The sequence below is a fragment of the Trametes versicolor genome, assembly GCF_000271585.1.
Source record: "Trametes versicolor FP-101664 SS1 unplaced genomic scaffold TRAVEscaffold_14, whole genome shotgun sequence".
NCBI lineage: Eukaryota > Fungi > Basidiomycota > Agaricomycetes > Polyporales > Polyporaceae > Trametes > Trametes versicolor.
In genome coordinates this window covers 553027-577922 of record NW_007360334.1, presented here as the reverse complement: position 1 = coordinate 577922, position 24896 = coordinate 553027, and the positions used below count along the sequence as shown (strand labels likewise).

Sequence of the window (24896 nt, the reverse complement as noted above, 5' to 3'; positions counted from 1 at the left end):
CGTGTTGCCCGCAAGGTGTCGTTTGGAGGGTGTTGGACGACACCGTCGGGCCAGTGCTAAGCGCACGAGATCATATATGGCTCTACTCATTGTGGCCATCCTGTACGCTCCACTTGCCATGTTCAAACGGTGCGTCGCTCGCGGCGTAGGCACGAGTCTGATATGTACGTGTATCGCATACACATTAATTCGTGGCTAATGATCTAGCTAGATAATCCGAGGACTATCGGGCGATTACAGACTAGCTTCCTGCTCTACACCATCTCTCCTGATCCGCACTCGCAATCTCCGTGCTTAGTTTTGGGCCTTTGCGGAACGTCGATTGGTCATTGGCCTACCTGTAAAGGCCTAATTCATCGTGCGATGCATGTCTCTTCATCCTATTGCTATACACCTGCTGTCCCGCAATGAAGAACCTTAGAGCACTTGAACAATGTTCCTGCTTCTTCGTGCTGTCTTACACCAGGCTCTGCGTACATAAAATTTGCCCGCATCGCACAAATATCGAGCTCCATCGCCATCCAACACCCGATTTCAAACCCCCACGAGTAGCTGTGCGGTGAGCCATGTTCTGTGCCCAGGTCCCACGCAGCCTTCGTTTCCTCGGGCCGCATCGCTCGGCTCCAATAGAATGGCACAGACCACGTATGGCTACCCGCAGGGCCCTGATAAGCGCGTTCATGAACTATCTGGAGACTGAACCTCATCCGTGTTCTGCGCCATCGACAAGTATACCGTCTACTCGCGTCACAAAACGTCCTCTCTACTGAACAATTTTTTCTTGTCAATGTCCATGGACACCACACTCTCTGGTCTCACAGCAGGTCCCGATGAATTAACCCTCTCCCAACTACCCTTCTTCTCCGAGGACTGTGTCTACAACACTCTTCCCATGCCACAGATATCCCCCTCTGTCTGTAAGGCATGCTGGAAAGGTCCCTTTGCCAGGAACCTAGGGTTGTTCTGCACGTCTTCCCGAGATCGTCAATGGTACCCACCCTGGCCCGAGAAAACTTCGTACTCCACCTCGTTCGCAAAATTGCAATCCCGTGCCGATGCAGGCTGCGTATGGTGTCGTTTCCTCCTCCAAAGAGTGCGAAAAGCCAACAGGAGATTCGGCAAAGGGTTGGTCATCAAATTCTGGAGTACTGTGACACCGTGGTACAATTACTGGGGCCGGCTCGACTGGGAACACCAGTATCAAGAGTTGACAGTGGTCATCAACGGCGTGTACGGCTTCTATAAACCTCATATCGTATCCACGGCTCCAGGTGCGTCAGAAAATACTTAGGTGTCGTTAAGCTGACTGCCAAGGTACTGAGCTAATGAAAATTATTAGATGATCCTGCAGCTTCCTACATTTCGACGCGAAATCACATTCGGGATGTAGGATCTCCTCGTGCTATGGCCCTCGCAAGACAGCGTATCGACGAATGCGTGCACGGACACATATGCTGCAAAGATTTGGGGTCCCCTAACGGGAGCCCGGGAGGCCGTCTCCCCACACGCCTCTTGGACTGCAATGACCTCGCCCACCCACGGCTGGTCTCACCAAATGAAAGAAACGTCGAATATCTTGCGCTCAGCTATGTGTGGGGCGAGGACCAGATACACAAGACCACGAGATCCAACCTTTCCACGTACAAACGTGGTATCGAACCTTCCCTTCTCCCTGCTACAATCCGCGACGCAATCCGAGTCACGCATATGCTGGGTTTCCGATGGCTCTGGGTCGATAGCTTATGCATCCTGCAAGACTCGGACGAGGACAAGTTGCACGAAGTCGGCCGCATGCATAATATCTACCGTTATGCGCATCTGACGATCATCGCCGCAAGTGCAGATAAAGCCAGCGAGGGCTTCCTCCACACGCGGTCTCCCCCAGAAGACGAGATAGTTCTCCCCTTCATCTGTCCACCCAATACTTTGGACTCTACGGGGTGTCGGGATGACCATTTTGAGGCACAGCCGCAGAGTGGTACGGTGTGCTTCGGTCCAGAATCTTTGGCGTGCAACTCGTACAGTGATGACTTTGGGCTCATGTGCAAGCGCGCCTGGTGCATGCAAGAGTACCTGGTGTCCCCGCGCTCCCTCATCTTCACCCCGAGGACACTCCATTTCAGGTGCCTTACGGGAATGCGAGGGGTTGGGGAAGGCTCGCTCGGCCCCGCGTACGACAAACCCCAGATACCCCAAACACTCTTCCTCCAGGACCCTCCCGTGGCAAAACCTGGTTCCCCGGAGTGGATTGACATGCACGAGGCCTGGCTGGAGGTCGTAGGCGACTACAGCAGTCGTACGGCTAGCGTCGAGTCGGACAAGCTGGTCGCTTGCGCCGCGGTTGCGGAGCAATTCCACCGTGTCCTGCGCTCTGACTATCTCGCAGGTTTGTGGCGCTCGGATGCGCTCCTCATCGACCTGGTATGGACAACTGTCGAGCTTGAAGATCCAATACCTGAACGTCCATTGCACATTCGACCGACAGCATACCGTGCGCCTTCATGGTCATGGGCGGCGATCGAAGGAGACGTCTGTCAGTCTTTTCCGATCACATCGTACTACGACGGCGGTGGCATCGCGCTCGCAAAGATCATAGACTGCCGAGTCACCCTCCAAGATGCTGCCCTTCCGTTCGGTAGAGTCACCGGCGGGATGCTCGTTCTGAGCGGGACCCTCTTGCCCTACCACGGTGCAGATCTGATGAAAACCTTCGCACCGTTCCCCGACTGGACTCACTATTACCCCTGGCAGGCCCCCCTACCGTCTCTCGAACAGACACGGCGGCGCCAGCAGAGGGGTTATGGTGAATTTAAGGACGATGAAGACGGAGACGACTGGATAGAGCCAGAGGGACTACACTTTTGCCTCGACTGCGAGGATGATACGGGAGTCGGGAGACTATGGGCTGTCCCCGTCGTGCGATATCAATTCGGACCGCTTAATTGGGCCCAACACTGGGTGCACGGTCTTGTCCTTGCAAAGGCTCCCCCATCAAGCAGCTCAGGATCTGAACACGAGAAGATTCGCTTTCGAAGGATGGGAGTGTTCAAGGCGGCTGCCGCCGTCTCGGGAGGGCCGGCGCATCCATTGTGGGATCCGCTCACTCAAGCTACGCAGGATGGAGAATGGCCACTGGTGGACATCGAGATTGTATGACCGCATGATGCTTACGGTATGTGGCAGCCTAGCTAGGATCATCGTGGACAATGGCCTCCTTTTCATGACAGACGCGTACGCCGTTGGTTTGGGTCTTGCAATGTTTACTTCTCGAAACTCCACAATGCTCCGCTCCTCTTTCATATCCCTTGATCCACGTAGACCGACAGAAGCACTATCGAATTTGATTACTTATTCGTACATGCTTTAACATGAAGAGAGTTATTAGTGTCTCCGAGGAATCGTTATGGCGTAGTAGTATGAAACGACCTCCCTAGCGCTTCCTCGACATCTTTCAGCAAAGCGCGAGGCCCAGATGGTGCGCGAGCATGTACAGAAACCTCGCAGCGATGGCCCTGGACAGGTAGCCCGACAAACCCGCTAGTTAAGGAAATATGAGCGAGCCCGCCGCCGTTGAGGCGCGCGAGAAACGTGCAATGTCCATATGTCTGCCTCGAGCGTGACCACGAGCTCATAGAACGCTCCCAGCGCCGCGTTTTCCGCCGCCACGTCGACACAGCCAGACACGGCCCAAGTCGAGGAGCAGTGCGACAGGCGAGGGCGACGACGATCCCAACCTTGTAGAAACGAGCTCGGCGAGAGCCCGCCTCAGGCTGGTGACCATCGAGCCAGCGGATGACCCTGTAGTGTGCGCGTGTATCGCAGGGGTGCAATGTAATTGCGATGCCGGTGCGATGCACCGAATAGACCTTCAGGAGCAACTTGGTCTCGGAAAACGTGAAACTGCATGAGAGGACCCCTTCAACATAGAACCTCGGGTAAGGTGGGTCACTCACTTTTTCCCCAATGCTCTCCCGGAGCTATGTAGCTCCACTCTGCCGCTCACTCTAGGCCGAGCGAACAATCTCAAAGCGTTCGCGATCGTCACGGCCTCCTGCAGACACACCGCGCAGGACCAGAAGGTCGAGCGAGTGGAGCCAGGAAGGGTAGTGTAACCAAGGCGCCGACTCATACGAGGAGGATGTGCAGCCTGTCTGTTGTGATAGAAAATCTTTCATCTACTTGCACGTATGCAAGACTCGTAGCTGACATACCTCTGGCGGGATGCTTCCGAGCGCCTTCAGGACGATAAGCCAAATCCCCAACTTCAAACTTTTGAGTCGAGTTGCAAGTCTCGCCATCGAGCCTCAGTCGTCGCGGGAAACCCGTCCTTGTCATAGAACAGTTACCTGTGATGTAGGATCAAATGGAAGTATCCGGCTCCGCTGCTTTCAAGTGTTAGTGTTCTAAAGCGAGGAAGTACCGCTCTCAACATACCTTTGCAGATATAATACAGATTACGAGGTGAGGGTCAACATAGGCGTATGTAGCATCTCCTACTACCAGTCTCAGCGCACAGAGATTCTGGAGGAGCGACGAGGCGCGAGCGGCCGCCTCGCACAACATTGCCTGGGTCATGTGTAGACTCACAAGAGTCTCTGTTGTTTTTAGAGCGTCCCTGTATATGATATCAAGTTCAACGGGGACTTCGAGGCGAATATGGAAGAAGACAGACGTCGTGGTAGCTGCAGGAAGAGCGTCCGAGTCGACCGAGATGTCCGAGGCGCCCCCGCTGATAGTCGAGCGCCAAATGTCCGGATAATCCCGAAGCTGACGCGCCACATGTCCGAGCCGGCACCGACGGAACACACACTCTTCACTCGACCCCCATGTACGAACCTCGATGCCCACGATAACCATAGCCAGAGCTATGGATGCCACGTCGAATGGACACAAAATGGGAGCCTCATGTCTCTCTGACACGATAAAGGGCGCTGGGTGACCTCTATGAGTATTTACTGTGCCATGTTCACCGCGCTCGCGGTAGCCTTCACTGGTGCGTGGCAGTATGCTTGTGTTGCTATCTGCTCAAAGCCTGCGCTAGGATCTCCCAGGCCGACGGATGGGCCTCGTTGTACACCCGATCGGGGTCATAACTCTTCTCGACATGTCCCAAGTCCCACATCTACGACGTCCATCCCCCGCCGGCTTCTCTCGGCGCACTCGGATCTCCCCCGTGCGGGCGGGTTTGCACTTTGCATGATATCGAGACGAAGTAGATGTATGGTCAGGACGCGGACGCGGACGTGCGAATTCAGCTCGTACACGCGACACGTGGGGACGACAACGACATGGAGCTACGTGCGGTCCATCGCTCCAGATCGCGCATGCGTAACGGCGACCATCCACCAAATCTCTCACTGCAACAGACACGCGTTCTACGTGCGCGGCATTGCGCTGAACCTGAGCGAACATGTGCACGGTGCACGCGGCAACAGGTGAGTTCATAGACGCGTACAAAAGTATGTGCATCGGCTTCCGTGTTTTTGTCTCTCCGTCCCCCTCCTCCGCACCGATCCGCTCGCGCTCATGAGCCTTGAACTGTTTTGCGTACACCGAGGGTATGTGGGAGCAAGCTTCTGGAATCAGTCACTGCTTCGGAGGAGAAGCAGATCGCGCTCTTCGTCGTGTTCCTTGCGGAGGCCTCGCTCACGGGCATTGGGGCGGTGGACGGGCCGCAGGTTATGGGATAGAGGATACCCTCATAGGTGCGTATCGTATCTTCGTGCAGTTTGTAGCTAACTAAAACATAGATAGACATTGAAACCCTCTCCGTATGTAGATTAAACCGCCGCTTCCAAATATATGTGGCATCTGCTGCGCCGGCGCAAGGAATAGCATCGGGCGACCGTGGACAGCCCTCCCAAGTTCCAGCTGGTCTTCGCAGGCCTCTCTCTGTTCAAGTCCACCATGCGCGTGGCATCTCCTTTGTGCCCATGTCCCTCTGAAGACATAGTATGTGTCCATGCAGGACGCACGCAGTTGGCTCGAGGATCTCAATCGGTTTTAAGAGGTGCGTGAAGATTGGAGCAGACCCACGTTGCGCGCGTTCATCATCCTCTCCAATTCCACGCGCGTTCATCATCCTCTCCAATTCCACGATCTCCATAGGCTACACTCGCTCTCAACCGCTCTGTCGCACTCAAGATCGTGTCCGAGCTGATGGACGTACCAGGCCGCCGAGGTCTCCGGACTCCACCCTGTCCCAACTACACTCTTCCTCAGAGGGCGCGTTGATAGGTCCCGTCACCGCCTACCCCTCCGGCTGTCTGCGACGAATGCTGGAAAGGGCCCTTCGCTATGCAGCTTGGGCTTTACGTCGTGTCAGCGCAGGACGGACGATGTGGGCGCCGGCGCATGAAGGTCTCGTCCTCGCCATTATCCGCGGAATTGGAGTCTCGTATCGATGTGCGCGCCGCCTGGTGTCAGTTCGTCCACAGGGCGCGCGCCGGATCTTGCCATCTAGGTGCGTCTGAGTACACACCAGAGATCTTTAGCTGAGCGTCGGGACAGGACTGATAAATATCATCAGACGAACCTGCGGAACCCACCAGAGCGGGGTAGACCCGCGAAGTCATGAAACAGATTGCGACATCATCAGCACGGTGCGTGTGTAGTGCTACACTCGAGCACCGCCGGACAGCGCGCAAGTGACACATCATTCTCGGAATCTAGCGTTTCGTTACGACTCAGGTTCGATCTGCGCGCGCAACCGTTTACAGGCGGCGGCGGATACTATATGCGCTATGTCCGCGTCTACTTGGTCGTTGGAAACGCGAATGCTTCTCGAACACAAGTAGACACTCTTGGCTTTTCGGCCCAAGACAACTCGTCGCTCATCCCCATCGAGGCCGTCATGGTCGGCGCGACACTCGTGCCGTACGCCGAGTGAACGTCCCTGAGAAGCAGCTTCATCCTGAACAACGCAAAGCTACGCGCGGCCACGATCAGAGCGACGTCTATGCCTGAAGACTGCCACTCGCTTTTGCTCGATGCACCCCCACCCACCCGCGACGAACGCGAAGAACTGCCCGCTGAGAACAGCCCATTGCGCTACGTCGGGCCCCGAGCCACCTCCCCGGGACAAACACCTCCGCACCCGGGACGCGCCCACATCGAGCCGATGCAGCGAGCACGGCTGACCGCTCACGATCGTATCCTCCGGGGAGCGCAACGCTGTCGACTGCGCTGCTCCCCGCGGGCACCAGTCAGGGCAACACTATCGGGACGGGAACAAACACGCACAAGCCCTCCTTCACGAGCGCTTCGAGGTACGGGAGGTTGTCGAGTGCTTGGAGAGCAGTTCGGCGCGAAGGCAGTCGTGCAGGTGTTGGGAGGCGATGAGGAAGATATGGTGCATGACTAAGCAGAAGGCGTCGCCGGTCGTGTCGAGCAGGGCGACGAGACGGTGGTGCGTAGACTTCGCCGACGCTGCCGTGACGATGTATGTCAACTCGCTCTTACTCGCTCGAATGATACTGATGCTCTCACTCATTGGTTATCCTGACCGGATATGGGTAACCACAGGGGTATAACTCGACTATCCTGCTCCGGTGGTCGCATTGCAGCTTTCGGTTGTAAGCTTCACGCCAAGGAAGACACCGGAACAGCTTCTTCGAAGCAATGGGCGGCCGCCCCCACCGTGTCCAGTACCACGATGTGCATATCCACATCCAGTGAGGTTATTATGACCCCTCTTATGCACTGAACCTTCGTCTTACTTGAGAAGACGTCTCTTTTCAGCGTCCGTCACACCCGGTTATCGTCTCCGGCCGCAGCGAATGGCCTCATGATCAGACGTGCAGAAATAGCATGACATGCCTGATGACTAGTTGACTCCCCGAGGACGCTCGTCACCGCCTCGACCTCCGCAACTCGATCGTATATGAAAGCTGGAGCTCATTCAAGGGCGGTATTGACGCGTCTCCACCGTAGGACCTCCTCCTCTGATCACCATGGGCGTCGGCGGTACTCTCTCTCAGCTACCGTTCTTCTCCGAGGATCGTGTCGACGGGTTCACCCTACCACCAAAACCACCTCTCATCTGCAAAGCCTGTTGGGAGGGCCCCTTTGCGATTCAACTTGGGTTCCCTTGCGGGCCGTCACAGGAGGGTCAACTGTTCAGGCGGTTGGGCAGGTCCTTCTCTTACTCGACCTCAACAGCAGATTTGAGGTCTCGCGCTATCTCTGGCTGTATTGCGTGTGAATTCTTACTCGCGGTATGGTCTGAGCATATCAGCGCGCGCAGTTCTGCAGAGTGCAGAAATTCGTTGTCAATCACGGTGCGGGGCTCTGCGCAGGAATTCGAATATTGGAGACCGAAGATCGTTCAAAGAATAGACGTGATAATTAACGATGAGGATGTCTTCACAGGGCTTGTGCATACCACTCCAGGTGCGTCAGGGAACGGAGAGTCGATACCACGCTAATATATATGGTTAGATGACCACGCAGCCCCCTACATCGTCATGAGAAGCCCCATCCGAGATGTTGGATCTCCTCGTGCGCTGACCCTCGCAAGAAAGTGCATCGACGAATGTGTCGAGACGCACGAAACCTGCATCGCTCTCGCAGCGTCGTCCGATCCTCACCTTCCTACTCGCGTCATCGACTGCACCAATCCTGATCTACCCCGGCTGGTCTCAACAGAAAGCCAACGCGGCCAGTACCTCACGCTCAGCTACGTTTGGGGCGGCGATCAGGTTCACAAAACCACCACAGGCAACGTATCCGCATACGAACGCAGTATAGACATTTCCCTTCTCCCTGCCACCATCCGCGACGCGATCCATGTCACACACGCGCTCGGCTTCTCGTCCCTGTGGGTCGACAGCCTTTGCATTATTCAGGACTCGGACGAGGACAAGCGACGCGAGATCGGGCGTATGCACCACATCTACCGCTACGCGCATTTGACCATCATCGCGGCGAGCGCAAACAAGGTCACAGAGAGCTTCCTCAACGATCGGCCACCCCCACCATGCTTCAGTGCGAGCGCTTTCAATGCGAGCGCTCCTCTTCCAAGCGGCGACTTAACCCTCCCTTTCATATGTCCTCCTCGTGTCCCCGCCGCATCAGAGCCACAGGCGGGCACCGTGTACATCACCGCGATGCCGAGCCGCACCTTGACGCCGGAAGAATGGCCATATAGCGCCCACCTGGGGCACATCGGCACGCGCGCATGGTGCATGCAAGAGTACCTCATGGCCCCGCGTGCCCTCATCTTCACTGCCAGGACGCTCCAGTACCGGTGCCTCACCGCGACGCACCATGTCGGCGACTCGCTCTGCGATACGTACGACAAGCGGCGGCTGCCTGATACCCTCTTCATGCGCGACCCGCCCCCAGCGCAACCAGGCTCCGAGGAATGGGCGAGCGTATATACGGCATGGTTAGGTGTCGTCTGGGACTACAGCCATCGGGCGGCGAGCGTCGCGGCGGACAAACTGGTCGCGTGTGCCGCGATTGCGGAGCATTTCCATCGGTGCTTGGACTCTGACTACCTTGCGGGACTCTGGCGCGCCACGCTCCTCGCTGACCTGCTGTGGAGCAGACGGTGGGACGAATACGGACACTACCCAGCGGCGTATCGCGCGCCATCGTGGTCGTGGGCGGCCCTCGAGGGGGAGGTATTCTGGAGTGGGCAGTGGTCGCAGGCGTTCTGGGCAGACAACGCTCTCGCGAAGGTCGTGCGGTGCGCAGTCACTCTGGAAGACGATGGGCTTCCGTTCGGACGGGTGACTGGCGGGAGCCTTGTCCTGTCCGGGACGTTTCTACCATGCGTCTTGCGCGCCTCGGCTAGCACCGCCGAGAATCGTCGACATACAATCCTCTTACGGTCTCTCGAATGCGCACGGCGCCAGGAGTGGGCAGAGACAGTAACCAGCACGTTGGGCGGTGGCGAGTTCGAGGGCTGCGACGTCGGAGTGGATCCAAAGCTGTCAGGAACCGCCGTGATTGACTGCGAAGCTAATGTTCAGTTGGGGAGGATGTGGGCAATCCCGCTTCTACTGGCTGAATTCTCGATGAACGGAATAGTCGTCGCTATGGCCAATAACGGGGCGGGCTCTCAGTCTACGCACGAGAAGGCTCGCTTCCGACGGATCGGGTACTTTTACTATCAGGTCGAACCAATCAGGGAGGAGCATAGGGACTCGGCGAAGGCGGCGCGCAGCCTAGCAGAAGCACTGAAGGATGGGGTATATCCGTCAAGAGAGATAGAAGTTGTGTAGCACTAGAGTAAGTCGTGCATAATAATGGTGTCACTGCTTTCTGTAACTGACGAGGAAAGCAGCGGTTTTGCCAACTGCCACCGTTGCTCAGGCTGCGACGAGACCACCTGATGTCCCTATAAAACATCATAAAACGTTCAATACGCGACATTCTATAGCATGTTGCTTTCGATCGAAGTAGGTCGGCGCCCTCTCGAGTGCATCCAAACCCATCCACACCCATTCTTCCACTCTGCAAGTTCCTCTCGCGCCAGGCGTGAGGGCGGCGTATTGATAATGATATGGAGAAATTCGTATCAGACGCATGTGCTCGTGGTCTGCTGAATGCTATAGGAGTGTGGCTGACAGTACTCGTGGCAAATGGACACTAAGACTCTTTCCTGTATTGCGCTTGTGAGTTGGATTGGACGAAATGCCGTGTATAAAAAAGCAGACTCACAGTCGATGACCGGAGGCACGACTCTAGACCGCTTTCCAGGCTGGACAACTTGTTGCGCAACGCATGGGTATTGATCTAGATGCCATTCAGCCAGCGGCTATACTTCCCATATGTTATCCAAGTGCGCCGTACAACTGCTTGATCAAATCAGCTGCCGAGGCTCCCAGGGGAAGTAGGTAGATAAAGGCGTACATGCTTACCTCGGGCACAACTGCAATATCCCTTGGATGGGTTGCACTCAAAGAACCGCCGGGCATATAAGAACAACTGGTGTATTGCACCAGCGCGTCTTCAAGTTGTTTACATTTCATATCAGGACTTGACCAAAAGCGCTGTGAATACCATGTCATTACCGAGCGCGACCAAACAGATTGCATTCAGACTTTCTCGAACACGAGCAGACACTTTTGGCCTTTCGGCCGAGCCGAGACAACCTGGTCGTCCATCTCCATAGAGGCCGTCATATCCGGTGCGACGCGCGTGCGGTACGCCGAGTAAACGTCCCTCAGGAGCAGCTTCATCTCAAACAGCGCAAAGCTACGCGCGGCCATGATCAGCACCACGTCTGCGAGCAACGACTGCCACTCACTTTTTCCCGATACAACCCCGCCCGCCCGCGGCGAACGCGAAGAACAGCCCGTTGCGCTCCGCCGCGCCCTCCGGCTCGAGCCACCGCTCCGGGACGAACGCGTCCGCGTCCGGGAACACGCGCGCGTCGAGCCTGTGCAGCGTGTACGGCTGGCAGCTCACGATCGTGCCCCCAGGGAGCGCGACGCCGTCGATCGTGCTGCCCCCCGCGGGCACCAGGCGCGGAAGCGCCATCGGCACGGGGCAGAACACGCGTAGGCCCTCCTTGACGAGCGCGTCGAGGTAGAGGAGGTCGTCGAGTGCGGCGGCGGGGTTGGAGTGCAGTTCGGCGCGCAGGCGGTCTTGGAGCGGTTGGGAGGCGGGGAGGGAGAGGTGGTGCATGAGGAAGCAGAGGGCGTCGCCGGTCGTGTCGAGCCCGGCGACGAGGTGGTCCATGCACTCGGACGCGGCGAGCGTGAGGTCTGCGTCTTTCGATTCGTAAAGACGGAGCTTGTCGAGGAGGGTGTGCGGGGAGACGGGTGCGGAGCGCACGGTGTCGAGCACGTAGCGCACGGAGGAGAGGCCGTCGGTGCGTAGGTTGCCGAAGCCGATCGTTTTGCCTAGGAAGCGCGCGAGGCTGGGGAAGTAGTACCGGAAGTATTGCTCTGACGTGCTGTGTCTCAGGACGCAGGATCACCGGATATGTAGCGGCATACCTTTGATGAGCGTTGGGTATGTCAGCTCCTCCATCATCGCGAAATCGCGCGGATTGGTGAGCGAGTGAAGGCCGTTTGGGTGGAACATGTGTCCGGTGATGCCGTCGAGGGCGAAACAATGGAGCAAGAGCTGTACGGCCACGAACCATCAATAACGGACCTGTGGAAGCAGATAACGCACGTACATAGACGTCTACACTGCGTCCTGCACTTTCGGCGCATTTTTCTACAAATGCGTCAACGTGCTCTTGCACGACAGCGCTCACTTCCGGGCGCATGATGTGCGTTTTGTTGTAGCGCTCAGCGAAGCGCTTTTTGACGTCAGCGTGCTGGAGACTGTGTGAATGCGAGAGATTGTGCGCGAGCCTTGCCGCGTACCGTGCCTCTGTCTAAAGTCGAGAAAATATTCCTGATGTGTAGCATGATGAGTATGAGATCAGGGAGGTACTGTACTAATCGGACCATAGCGGGCCCGGTTGTGACCTGTGACAGGTGAGATACGATGCGGGGCTCCGGGGCCGCGCGCTGTGACCGTGGACCGCCGCAGCGGAGCGGCGGCGGGAGCGAAAAATTTGGGCGTCTACACCCATTTGGGCCAAAGATCCGTATGTCACAGCCGGCGGCGGCCTCTGTGACTGAGGACAGCCGGGGAAATAGCGGGGCGGGGAGCCTCTGTGACTTGTGACGCCCCGCTATGGTCCGATTAGTACAGTACACGATAAGAGGCTTACGGAGTGTCGAAGTGTTCAAACAACCGGTAGAACGATGTCTTGTCGTATCCGCTGCCGCCCGACGTGTAAATCTCCTTCGCGGCCTCGCGTGTGGCGAACGAGACCTCGTCGGGGGCGACGCGCACGACGGGGCCATACTTGACGTGGAGGGCGTGGATCCATGCGCTCCTGCGTCCGGTGAACTCAACGAGTATGAGCGGGAGGCGGGTCAAGGCAGATAGTGCAGGACCAGGAAGGCGAGCGAGGGGAGCAAAGAAGAGCCGGTAGAGAGAAATCGATAGCAGCGCAACGGCGGAAGCTTGCGCGGCGACTCGGAGTAGGGGTGTGTCGTCCGTCATGGCGAGTGTACAATCCTCGAGCTGCTTGCAAAGCCACCACGACACCAAGACTCGTAGGCAGGCCTCTCGCAAGATGCTGCGAGACGACCACAGCGCGATAAGCCTGCCACTGCAATCTCCGACTAAGGTTTACCTTCTTGTCCCACGGCTCGAGCTTCTGACTTCGCAATTGAAACATCGGCCTTGGTGCGGGCACATGTCTTGTAGATATGGAAGAGTGACCTGCATTATGGATGACGTCCCCAGCACGAAGCAGAGCCGGTTCAGGTACCGAACGAGTATTCCCATGACGTTGATGCCCTCAATATTTTCTGTGGCCTCCGCGGTCACAGGATAAGATTCTTTAGAACGACGAATTTTAGAGCTTGACATACCTCCCCGCAGGATACGCAGATACAGATGCGAATCAACAACACATGAGGTGCACGAGGATGTTTAGCGGAGCGATGAGTACTTGTGGTTGGCCCGCGCGAGATGCCCATCGCACGTGGCACGTAGTGCGCGCGTAATCGAGAGAGATATTCCAGTTTCCCAATGATTCCTGAGTTATTCCGAGCAAATGAGGAAGACCTAGCGGTGGTTGTGGTGCACAGAGGTCAGGACGGGTACTGGTCAGAAATAGGAAGAGCACGTTGATCAACGTTGCCGCCAACCTTCGGGCGCCTATGTCAACGAATCCCCGAGTTGCCCGGATTGGCGCTTGCCTCCCGCCGCCACCGACGAAACGCCTGTTCCCCAGACTCGACTGCCACCGAGGTCCCTGCGACGAAGGCATTCTCTCCCTCATCCATTGGCCATCCCAATGTCTGTCTGCTGCAGCACATGTTACGCAAACTGGCGACAAACACACGCTTAAAGGGGTTACAAGCAATCAAGGTCGTTCACTGCGCTCGCGGTGACCCAAGAAGTAGTACTGGTGACCCTCCATGTTTGCTATGCTCTTCGTACTACCTGCTGAACCAACGGCTGTTATTTTCAGACTGACTCATGCTTTTCAAAGCTATCAAGGGCCTTCGCTATTCACATCCATCTCGCCTTCACCCGCAGAGACGCGTCCGGGCGCGCAGCTGCCGACCCGCCAGACTACGACTATTTACTCATCACGGGCACGCTTGACTTGGGGAGGCAATTACGGCCTATAGCCAGTAGACATATGGCAGGATGCAGATGTGTGCTGCCTCAGCTCATACTCATCACATGCGGAAACGACGTCAACGCAGGATCGACTGGTCCCGTACTAGCCCTCGTGGACTACAGAGGCTATCATCAAAGCTCTCTCTGGAAGGCCAGATGCAATATATGTCTCTACGGGAATAGAGCGTTGATTTGGCACATATGCCTACACGGCCGCAGGTGAGTTCGTATATGTATACGTCCCATCCGCCCCCACCCCCGTCTCTTCATCGCGTCCGCCCTCGACCGCTCCTGCCCTCTCGCGTCTGCAAGGCCTGAAGCTTGAAGGCCCGCACTGGTCTCGAAGTATTGTCCGTACGGCTGCCCCATTTCGTAGTTGGCGCTCCTCGGCGCACACACCTCGCGGGACCGCGCACTGGCGGTGGGCTACGGCCATACGGGGCATAGTCACAGGTGCGTGTCCTGCTTTCGTGACGCTTGCCGCTGGCTGAAACGTTGGCAGCCCTCGATGACCTGACGCCTAACGATCTCTCCTTGCTCTGCTTGTTCTTCGCACGCTTCACCTCGTACTCCTCGACGAGGGCGACTTCGATCTGAGGAATCTTCTTTGGATTTGCCGCCCTCCATTGTACTTGTACATCTGCTATCCTCCCCATCGGCAATGCATATCGTCCACGTCTCCCTTGTTCTAACCCAAAGTTGCTGTGCTGCCGGGTTGGTCGACTCTGGTATGCGGAGGAGATTATAGCCTATGCTAAGCAAGCAGGGTGTAACCAAACGGCGATTGTCAACACCAAGCCTGCCTAGTCCGGTAAATCCTGTTTGTCTTTCCCCCGTATCAACCTACCTCTGATGCATCTCACCGACTTGATACCCCGTAGATGTTCACCGTACACTCTGTCGTACAACGTCGCTCGCATGGTATCGTTGCGAATGTCAGTCGATCCATCTGGCGCTTTGCCCTGGGGTTGAATAGTACGCCTTTCGTGCGCTCGACTCGCGTGCGGGTCATCAGTGCGTATAATCTCACTGCGGAGACTCGCTGTACAACAGTCACTTTTCAGATGCGCCGCATTGTACGCAATCAAATCTGTCCGAGGTTCGATCTGTCATATTCCTCGTGCGTTCCTCGTTTTATTTCACACCTTCATCACGAAACATAAGTTCAAAGGCACTTTCAGCCCCTGTCGCTTCCAGAGGTATCGGCGACATCAAAGTCAACAACGCGTAAAAATCTAGATTCTGGCCAGGACGCCTGTACTCCTCGGCCGCCCATGGCTGAGGCGATCATTGTATAGCTTGACATCGTTATCTTCTATCTCTAGCGTGTTTCGCACTGTGTAACGCTGCAAAAAATTGCATGACACTCAAGTTCTGCAGCTGCATCTTTCGCGCGCTCAATCACACACTTTCCTGGCAGATGACATACACCGGCATCGCACGACCGAATTCCGACCGAGGTCTTCTATGTCTATTCCACGACCCAGCCTTCGCTCCTTCGGGCCGTGTCACTCGGCCAATGTAGCACGACATGCACAGGACGCGCACCACTGCCTGGCGAGCGGTGAGCGCTTCTTCGGAATGTGGAAACCGTGCTGCACCCGTCCTCATCCCCGCGCTCTTCGTCGTCTTTTACTTCCATCACAGTGCATCGTCCCCGCTAGTTCTCCCCTTTCTTTGATCGGCATGGATTCCGCACTCTCTGAGGCCCCCTTCTTCCCCGAGGATTTCACCCTGCCTCAACTACCCTTCTTCTCTGAGGATCGCGTCGATGATCTTCCTCTGCCAGCCACGCCTTCCTCTATCTGTGAACACTGCTGGCAGGGTCCCTTTTCCAGGCCTAGGCCCTTAGGCCTTCTCTGGTTATGGTCGCGGGACGGGCACAGGCGCCGGTGCAACGAGTTCAAGTATTGGACCTCGCCGGCCAGATTGATATCTGGTGCCGAGGCAGGCTGCGTATGGTGTCGGTTCATCCTCCAGCTTCCAGACGAGCACTGGCAATTCTATATCAACGAAGGGCTGATGATCACATTGCGGGGTAATCCGGCGAAGACCTGGGACGAAGAACCAGAATTCAACCAACGTTATCAAAGGATAGATGTGGATATCAACGAACACACCATGTTTAGAGGATTTATGTATACATATCTAGGTGCGTCGGGTACTATGACAAAGGCAATCTTGTTCAAGCCTATCAGCGTAAGGATAGAGCTGACACTAATTTTAGGTGATCCCACAGCGGCATACATCGAAGTGCGGGACCCCGCCCCAGATCCAACATCTCCTCGTGTCATGGCCCTTGCAAGAGAGAAAATCGAGGCATGTGTTCGGGGACATCGGCGCTGCCAAAGCTTGAGCTTAGCTTTCCCTGGTCCTCGTCTCCCTACACGACTTGTAGACTGCACCGACCTCGCTCAACCACGGCTAGTTACGATACCCAGCACAGAACACGGCGAATATCTCGCGCTGAGCTACGTGTGGGGCGAGGACCAAGTCCACAAGACCACGACATTGAACGAATCCACGTACAAACGTGGTATCGCCCTTTCCATTCTCCCTGCAACCATCCTGGACGCGATCCGCGTCACGCATATGCTGGGATTCCAGTGGCTTTGGGTCGACAGCTTATGCATCATCCAGGACTCGGATGAGGACAAGATGCACGAACTCAGCCACATGCATCGAATCTACCGTGGTGCGCATGTAACGATTGTCGCCGCGAGTGCGGAGAGAGTCAGCGAGGGCTTTCTGCAAAATCGACCACCCCCAGAAGACGGCGTCGCTCTCCCCTTCATTTGCCGTCCACACCCTCTGATCTCTCAGGCCAAGTATCGGGATGACCATTCCGAAGGCCAGTGGCAGGTTGGTCAAGTATACCTCTCTCCGCGCCAAGCGTTGGAGCCTAGGACGTACAGGTCTCTGTTCGGATGCATGGCCACGCGTGCTTGGTGCATGCAGGAGTACCTGTTGTCGCCTCGATGCCTCATCTTTTCCCCTCAAGGACTCCGGTTGAGGTGCTGTCAAGTCATGCGGTCTATTGGAGGTTCGTCCTGGGACCGAGCTTTCATATGCGACGATATCCAGCTACCCGACACTCTCCTCCTCCCCATCCCGCCTGCAGCAGACCATAATTCCGGGAAGTGGGAAACGTTGAACGGAGTCTGGGGGGTTATTGTAGGGAACTACAGCAACCGCACGGCGAAGGAGGAGTCGGACAAGCTGGTCGCGTGCGCTGCGGTTGCAGCGCATTTCCACCGCGTCCTGCGGTGTGACTACCTTGCGGGCTTGTGGCGCTCGGACACGCTCCTCGTAGACCTTCTATGGTCGGCACGAGGCTGTACTCGCCCAACAACGTACCGTGCGCCGTCATGGTCATGGGCGGCTCTCGAAGGATCCATAGAATGGGGTTTCCCAGATTCCCAGGATTTTGCGATGCTCGCGAAGGTCGTTCAGTGCTGGGTCACGCTTGAAGATCCCGGACTTTCCTTCGGTCGAGTGACGGGCGGGGCCCTCGTCCTATATGGGGTGCTGATACCCTGCTGCGGTGAACTCGCTGAAAGAGACGGCCATTTCTCCCGGTGGTTCGTCCCCCTTCCCCGGTACGAGAAGCGCTACCAAGGGAGCCGCGACAGCCCAACCTCCGAGCTGGAGGGAGAGGGTGAAAAGCACACAACAAACCCAGTCAGCATCGCACGTGTCACGGTCACCATGGATTGCGATGCCGATGAGCTTCCAAGGAGTATTTGGATTGTCCCGTTTGTGGGGTACAAACAGTTTCGTAGCGAAGATCAGGTAAACGGAATGGTCCTGGAACTCACTCGTCCTGAGGTCATCTCAGATTTCAGTGACGATAAAGCACTGTATCGGAGGATTGGGAAATTCTGTGCCGAGTTGCCCTCGAAACCAGAGCCCATTCGCATCGAGGGCTCGTCGACAGAGATTCTATGGGATCCGCTCACTTGGGCCAGGGAGGTTAGAGAAGGCTTTTTTGAAGACTCTTCCTATAAATGTATTGAGATCGTATGAATGATGTGGAATTTGGACTTGATTCGTCGTAGGGGTGCCGGTGAAGGCTACCGAAGTGATGAAGGTGTGTTCAAGAAGGCGCCTGGTAAACTTAATGAATTAAACTCTGAGGGATGTCATCGCGCCTACTAGTAAGCCTAAACTGGCCCGGGACTAACTTGCCGAAGTATGGAGTAGACGCACTGTGTTCTATGTGCTCACCAGTAGTCCCAGAGTCCAATCTATCATGGATGTATTCAGGGCCCGGAGTGTTCTTTATCCTCTCCCGATTTGGATTCCATCTTGGTCCCATTGGTGCACATTCGAACGCAGATGCAGTGTTTGAGGTATATAGAGTAGAGAGCGAGACGAGGGCGAGTCAGCCTGGCAGTGAGTTGTTGAATCAACGCGAATAGTTCCAAGTCATCGGAGCTCAATCCTGCTTAGCTGAGCATGAAATCTATGGTGGTGCTCATCGGCGCGGACTGCGCCGCGCGCGGAGTGCGCAGATTGGAGGAAGCGCTGGGCGACGCGGTCACTGCTCTACCACGACTACGAACGACGACGCACTCGTGCGAATGCCCACCGGCTCTCTATCAACGTGCTACCTACTCTGTGCTTCTATTTTACGTGCTCTCATGTTGTTCCGTACGTGCTGCTGTTGAGCGGATGCAGGCGGTGTTCGTTCCAAGGACGCTAGCTGCAGCGCTCGTTTTCTGCCTCTTCTCGTATGCAAAGACTTTTGCAATGCCCCGAGGCCTGCGCATAGCCCCGCCCAGGGAAAGAGCACTGGCCGAGCTTGTTGGGAAAGATTAAAACTTGTGTTCCTGCTCTGTGGTACGAGAGTGCGATTCGCATTCCTCATTACGATCTTCGTACGCTGCTTTCGTGTTATCACGTCTTATTTGCGGCGCATGGGTCACTCGTGAAGGTATGTGTACATGTTGTGCAAACCGCTCAGTAAGATGCAGAACGCAGACGAAGTACAAGCACGTACCCGATTTGGAAGCGCTGTGGTAGCCCAGCCCGGGCAACCCGATAAACCCGCCGATCGACGAGATCTGGATGAGCCGCCCGCCATCCCCTTGCGCGTTCACCTCCCGAAAGAACGCGACTGCCGCACGCGGGACATTCGCGGGGCCCCAAAAGTTCGTGTCGAACATCGCGCGCGCATCCGCCTCGCGCGCGCATCCGCCTCGCGCGCGGACTCAACTTCGCCGAATGTGCCCCACGCCGCGTTGTTTACCACGACGTCGAGCCGGCCGAACGCGGCCTTGACCTGTGAGAACGCCTCGGTGATCTCGTCGGAGTTGGTGACGTCGAGCTTGAGTACGAGGAGGCGGTCCGCGGGGTACTTCGCCTTCAGATCGTGGAGTGGGCCGGTGCGGCGGGCGGTGGCGACGACGATTTGGCCCTTTGCGAGGACGAGCTCGGTGAGCGCGCGTCCTAGGCCGGTGGAAGTGCCGGTAACTGAGGAGCGCTGAGCGCTGAGCGGGCGTGTTAGATGCTTGAGCTATGTACTCACTGAGCCAAATTGTAGGGGATGGCATAATGTCTACGCGGGTATTCAGAGTCAATGTACTGCAGTGTGGACGGGGCAGATATACTTCGCCCTTTATACACACGCGGTTCTCCGGGCGTCCGGTCTGCCACGGATAGTGAGTAGCTCGTCAAGTCGGCGTGATCTAGGGCCCACCAGTGTAGACTCGGGCAGAATCCCATGTTGCCCGATGTGTAATTTCGGCAGGCCTTTCAGTGAGCTATGGAAGCACGAGTTAGGGAGTACTGTATGTGGGCTGGGCTGTTCTGTCATCTCCCGGTTCCGGGATGAAGTGTCAGCGAAGTCGCCATTCTACTCGCATGCGTAGGTTGGGCGTCGCCAGCGTGATGGATCGCAATAGTTTGCAGATACGGGAGGAGACGCCGCGTGATGTGTCAGCCAACTGTGTTCGTGAAGAGCAGGGTTTGAACATACCACTCTGATTTAGTGGGTGCATGATAGGTGCTTCTGATACTTGTCCAGCCAAGGCTCGGGGTTGCGAAGCGAGATTCGTTGATTATATGGCACAGAAGCCTCAAGATAGTGCGCACGATGTGTGTCGTGTTGCAACGCCTGGCGATGCTTTGCTTGGTGTGGACGCATCAGGGAAGAAAGATGAAAGGCACCTCGCCGCATACTATGCTACTGGCCGGTCAAATGTGAATGGGATCGACGTAGATTCTGGGAAAGTGTTACCATTACGTGCGTTGGTAACCTGTTGAGCGGCCCTGTCGTTTTCAAAGTACAGACCGCACTATATCAAAACATTCTACATTTCAGCTAATCTAGTATCCGGAGTAAATCCAGATACGTACGCAAGTCAGCAGGCCGGAATCATGCTGGAGGAGCGATGACTCGGAGGCGACAGCGAGACCGTCTCACACAACTTTTGCCCAGGTGCGTTTATGGTCTCTTGCGTATCTTGTGGTATTTTTTCGAGTTCAACCCCGCGCGAAAGGTCAAGAAAAGAGCCGTATGTTGGCGGTAGAAGGAAGAGCGTTGAAACGTTGACAGGCGGCAGGCCAGCGACCAGCGCCTCCACACAAGAGCTTGACGTGCCTTGCTTTTACTCTCTCGTTCCCCACCGTCTAGAAGAGTATGGCAAATCTACCTCTGGAGAACCTTCCATTAATGATGAGATGCTCTCTCCCTCTCCTAGCTCGACTGCCAACTGTTGCGAGGGGTTCCCCCATGCGTAATACGACACGCTCCGACCACCAGTTTTTCAGCGCGCTCCACGGAGTTGTTGGCGACAAAGACGAGATTCCCAGTGTTTCAGGTGATCAAAAGCACAGGGTACACACCGTGGATGTACTGCAGATCGCATAGTGCACAACGATTCCGAGTTGAGCGAACGCAGTTTTGATCTGTGGTAGTGCGTCGGTGTTTTCCGCTAGCTACGTAACGTCGAGCTTGAGCATGAGGGCGCAGTTAGAGGGGTATTTCGCATACAAGTCGTCAAGCGAGTCGCTAGGTCGCTACTCAGACCGGTTGTGACGGCGCCGACTTTGCTCTTTGCTCTTGCGAGAGCTCGCCTCGATGAGGGCGCGGCACGGATTGACAAGCATGCCTATGACCAAAAAAGCGGTGAGTGCACCTTCACATATGTGCTTCGTAGACTCACCGCCCCATATTCAAGCTCTAGAAGATGTCATGATGTCGACCACTGATTCTGGCCGCTGACTCGTCTGGTTTCACCTTTCGATATGCTACGGGTATACCGAGAACTTTAAGCGAGGCAATTGTGTGTTCTCTGTAGTGTACGAGGACGAAATGTAGTAGTAGGACCTGACAACAGTGGATGAAGCTGAGAGAAGGAACGAGTTGAGTGACGTTGAACAGTGAACACCGCGATCGTACTGGCGCAAGCGCCCAGACCTTGATTACGTAAGTGACAAATCGTTCCCCCTGTCTTCCTCGGACTCTGACTCCAGGTTCTCACTCCGCGCCTGTAGTACACAAATCACCACAAGCAGGTCTTCCGCGTTGTATCACTGCTCTCGTCGGTTCTGACACACCTGTTCAGTGGAGGATCACCCTCAGGACGAGTCTAAAGCATCCGGCGCCTTCGATCACGACACATCCTCAGGCCACGATGTGCCCGAGTACGAAGCCTACAAGTACTATGGTGGTCTCTCTGGCTTCGGCGGCCGCGGTCCCAAACTCGTATACAGGACATCCACTGACAGATTCATCCGTCCCACGGGGCCCGAAGCCTACAGCCGGGTCATGAAGCTTGTGCAAGTTTCCGAGCATCACAAACTCGGCCAGGATGGTTTGTGGGACCGCATTCGTGTTGAGGTTCAAAGTGTCCTCCGACTCGATGTCAGCCATCTGCATGCTCACATGCTCACTCTAGGTGGTCACACTCCTCGACCGGAGAGGCATTTCGTTCTCGTCCGTCGACCTCGCTCGTTTCGCCTGGGTCAAAACGAATGTCCCAGTCTCAAAGGATGAGGGCGACAAGAACGAAGACAAAGAGGATCCGGCGAGCGAGGAGCAGCCGGACCACAACGAACTCCCACACTTCAAAAAGCGGGCCAGGGTCTACACTACACCCGCAACGATCTGGATTGGCGTCATGCCCAACACCACCACTGCCGAACAAGCCTACCATTCTTCCCGAGACATTCTCGACTTGCTCGCACAGCACAAGATTACGCACGTCGAGGTCGCATACCGCGAGTCGAAGGTCACGTTTTCGGGCGGGCCAGCGCTCTTCGCGCCCCGCCGCAGCTACTCCGATCCGCTCAAGGACGTCATCGACGGCCTGTCCTCTGCCCTTAGTGTTCCAATCGCCCGCCTGAGGATGGACACGCAGGGAACTCTTGGGCTCTACTTCAAGGCCGGGAATCACCTTTATGGGGTCACCGCGCGCCACGTTCTCTTCAAGAGCAACGAGCCCAACGTTGAATACAACTATGTCCGAGGTACGTCCTTGCCCCAGGGACGCAGTAGTTCCCCTCTGACTATGACCACAGGGGGAGCAAAGAAGGAGGTAGTTGTGATGGGACCGAGCGCATTCACTGCCCACTTGGAATTCCTCCAGAAGGCCGTCCGCGGCCATGAAATCAACGTCGAGTACTTGGAAAGGTGCATTCTATCGCTGACGGCTCAGGCGGAAGATATCGGCTCCGAGTCCGATGCAGAAGAGTTGAAGATGGCATTATCGAAGACACATAAACAGCTGACCGACACCCGAACAAAGATGGACGCGGTCGCAGCCCATCTGGAGATCGTGAGGGAGAAGTGGGGGAAGCTGGAGGACCGTGTGATCGGACGCGTCGTCTGGGCGCCTCCCATCGCCGCCGTACCTCCCCACCAGTACATGCAGGACGTCTGTGTGATCAAGCTCAACAAGGAGAAGTTCCACCGTTTCAAAGGGAACGTGCTCAGCCTAGGTGCGTGCTCGTCCGTCTTTCTAGACACGTCCAATCTGACGGTCCGTGTCCTAGGCCCGGAGATCGATCCTGGCAAATTCGAGGGCTTGATGTGCAACAACCAGTACGATGCACCGCGTGAATTTGAATATCCTCCCAGTGGTCTTCTCGAGATGCACGGCGTCCTCACCGAAGAAGAGATGCACACAACCCCGCCAAGCGAATCCATCCGCCGCGTCATCAAACGCGGCCCGAGCACGCTCACCACCATCGGCCGTCTCTCCGCATACGCATCGCACGTCCGCCGGTACTACCCCACCGGACCTCTCGACTCAGTCGAGACCGCGATTCACACCGACCACCCGGACTCGCTTCCGTTCTCCATGCGCGGTGACAGCGGCTCTGCCATTGTGGACGCCCGTGGTAGGTTCGTCGCGCTGCTTACGGGCGGCGCGGGCATAGACGAGATCACGTATGGCACACCCTCATGCGAAATCGCGTACGGCACGCCAATGCACTGGCTGTGGCCCCTCATCCAAGCCAAGTTCGAGGGTGCCTCACTCGAGTTCGGCAGCGACACCTTGAAGGTGAACTACTAGGGTTCGTCTCTTCTTCCTGCCTCGACCTTCCGCGTTTTCAGCTGATGGCCCTAACGTCAAGGCTTTGGCACAACGTCACGCCTCGTTTGTCTTTATGTTTTCATCCTCTCCGCTATCTTCAAGCAACGTACCGTGCACCATCATGGTCATGGGCAGCGATAGTCACTCGTAACATGCTCGATATATTGTTGATATATTGTGATATGTTCGATATATCTGCGATATATTGGCTATGTCAGAGGGAGGTTTTCCCTGATGTAGAAGGAGTCGTCAACCACTGGTCTACTTCAACCCGGCTTTCGAGGACCCGCAAAGCGTCGCGCTCGCGAAGGTCGTCGAGTGCCGAGTCACGCTCGAAAATCCTGCGCTTCCCTTCGGTAAAGTGACCTATGGGACTCTCGTCTTGAGCGCGACGCTGATACCCTGCCGTGGGGGACCCGCCGCAAGATCATCCGGTGGCTGGTGGTATGTGCACCTACCGTCTTTCAACCGCGTACGGAACCAGCAGCAGGGATGTGCGCTCGGTGGCTTGGACTCGCCGGAGGGAGAAGACGAAGCCGACTCGAGCAAAGTAGGGGACGGTGCAACGTTTATTATGGACTGCGACGCCGACGAGCTTCCGGAGATGTTGTGGGCCCTCCCGATTGTGCGTATCAAGGGGAATAGTTACGAGGACAAACTGGATGGGATCGTGCTCGAGCTCGCTCCTCCATCCGACCGCCCATGGCCTGAGCGCAAGACGACTCGCTTCCGCAGGATTGGGCAATTCTGGGAGATCATCCAAGTAGTGGGCAACACGGACTTCACGGAGCACCCGCTGTGGGGTCCGTTAACTCGGGCGATGCAGGACGGAACTTGGCCGTTGGTGGACATCGAGATCGTATGAGTGAGTGTTATGATGTAGTACGCTATGGCTGACTTGGTCCCCTGTCGTCACCCGTTCTGCACATCCATTCCGCAACGCCCCTCGAGTCATCCTTGCTGCTGTACCCCCGCGGCGCTGCGCCGCAGAAAAATACACAGTGCTCCAACGATGCGGTCGCACCCAGTGCGCCTGTTCCATCACACGGCTCGTCCAGATGACATTCGCCGACATCGCACAATCGAACATCAGTCGGGCCGCATTCGCCTTCCATGTTTCGGCTGGCCATGACAGGTCTTCTCACACGGCCTTCGTCTCCTCGGGCCGTGTGGTTGGGTGAAGATACATAGCACGAC

General features: G+C 56.3%; 6 protein-coding genes across 6 annotated transcripts; 4 read left to right on the top strand and 2 right to left on the bottom strand.

The window, feature by feature from the left end:
* Positions 1-1572: 1572 nt before the first annotated feature.
* On the top strand, positions 1573-2664 carry TRAVEDRAFT_87598 (HET-domain-containing protein; the record flags this gene model as incomplete). The annotated part of the gene is made up of 1 exon (XM_008046646.1): positions 1573-2664. A coding segment is annotated over one exon (1092 nt), but the record flags the coding sequence as incomplete, so codon positions are not given.
* A 5966-nt stretch (positions 2665-8630) lies between these two features.
* On the top strand, positions 8631-9764 carry TRAVEDRAFT_87812 (HET-domain-containing protein; the record flags this gene model as incomplete). The annotated part of the gene is made up of 2 exons (XM_008046645.1): positions 8631-8985; positions 9193-9764. Coding segments are annotated over 2 exons (927 nt in total), but the record flags the coding sequence as incomplete, so codon positions are not given.
* A 1202-nt stretch (positions 9765-10966) lies between these two features.
* TRAVEDRAFT_175371 (cytochrome P450) lies at positions 10967-13020 on the bottom strand (the record flags this gene model as incomplete). Its single annotated transcript, XM_008046644.1, has 6 exons — positions 10967-11205; positions 11258-11900; positions 11952-12081; positions 12137-12280; positions 12330-12360; positions 12683-13020. 6 exons carry the CDS (start codon positions 13018-13020, stop codon positions 11046-11048), a joined length of 1446 nt encoding a protein of 481 aa, XP_008044835.1. The 3' UTR covers positions 10967-11045.
* Positions 13021-16320: 3300 nt separating this feature from the next.
* Positions 16321-18180, top strand: TRAVEDRAFT_135647 (HET-domain-containing protein; the record flags this gene model as incomplete). Its single annotated transcript, XM_008046643.1, has 2 exons — positions 16321-16954; positions 17006-18180. The coding sequence occupies 2 exons, from the start codon at positions 16321-16323 to the stop codon at positions 18178-18180; spliced, it is 1809 nt and encodes a 602-aa protein (XP_008044834.1).
* A 1072-nt stretch (positions 18181-19252) lies between these two features.
* On the bottom strand, positions 19253-19709 carry TRAVEDRAFT_53717 (NAD-P-binding protein; the record flags this gene model as incomplete). Its single annotated transcript, XM_008046642.1, has 2 exons — positions 19253-19629; positions 19685-19709. 2 exons carry the CDS (start codon positions 19707-19709, stop codon positions 19253-19255), a joined length of 402 nt encoding a protein of 133 aa, XP_008044833.1.
* A 1556-nt stretch (positions 19710-21265) lies between these two features.
* On the top strand, positions 21266-24564 carry TRAVEDRAFT_24534 (uncharacterized protein; the record flags this gene model as incomplete). The annotated part of the gene is made up of 7 exons (XM_008046457.1): positions 21266-21286; positions 21425-21443; positions 21726-22000; positions 22059-22629; positions 22681-23100; positions 23155-23666; positions 24190-24564. 7 exons carry the CDS (start codon positions 21266-21268, stop codon positions 24562-24564), a joined length of 2193 nt encoding a protein of 730 aa, XP_008044648.1.
* Positions 24565-24896: the final 332 nt, after the last annotated feature.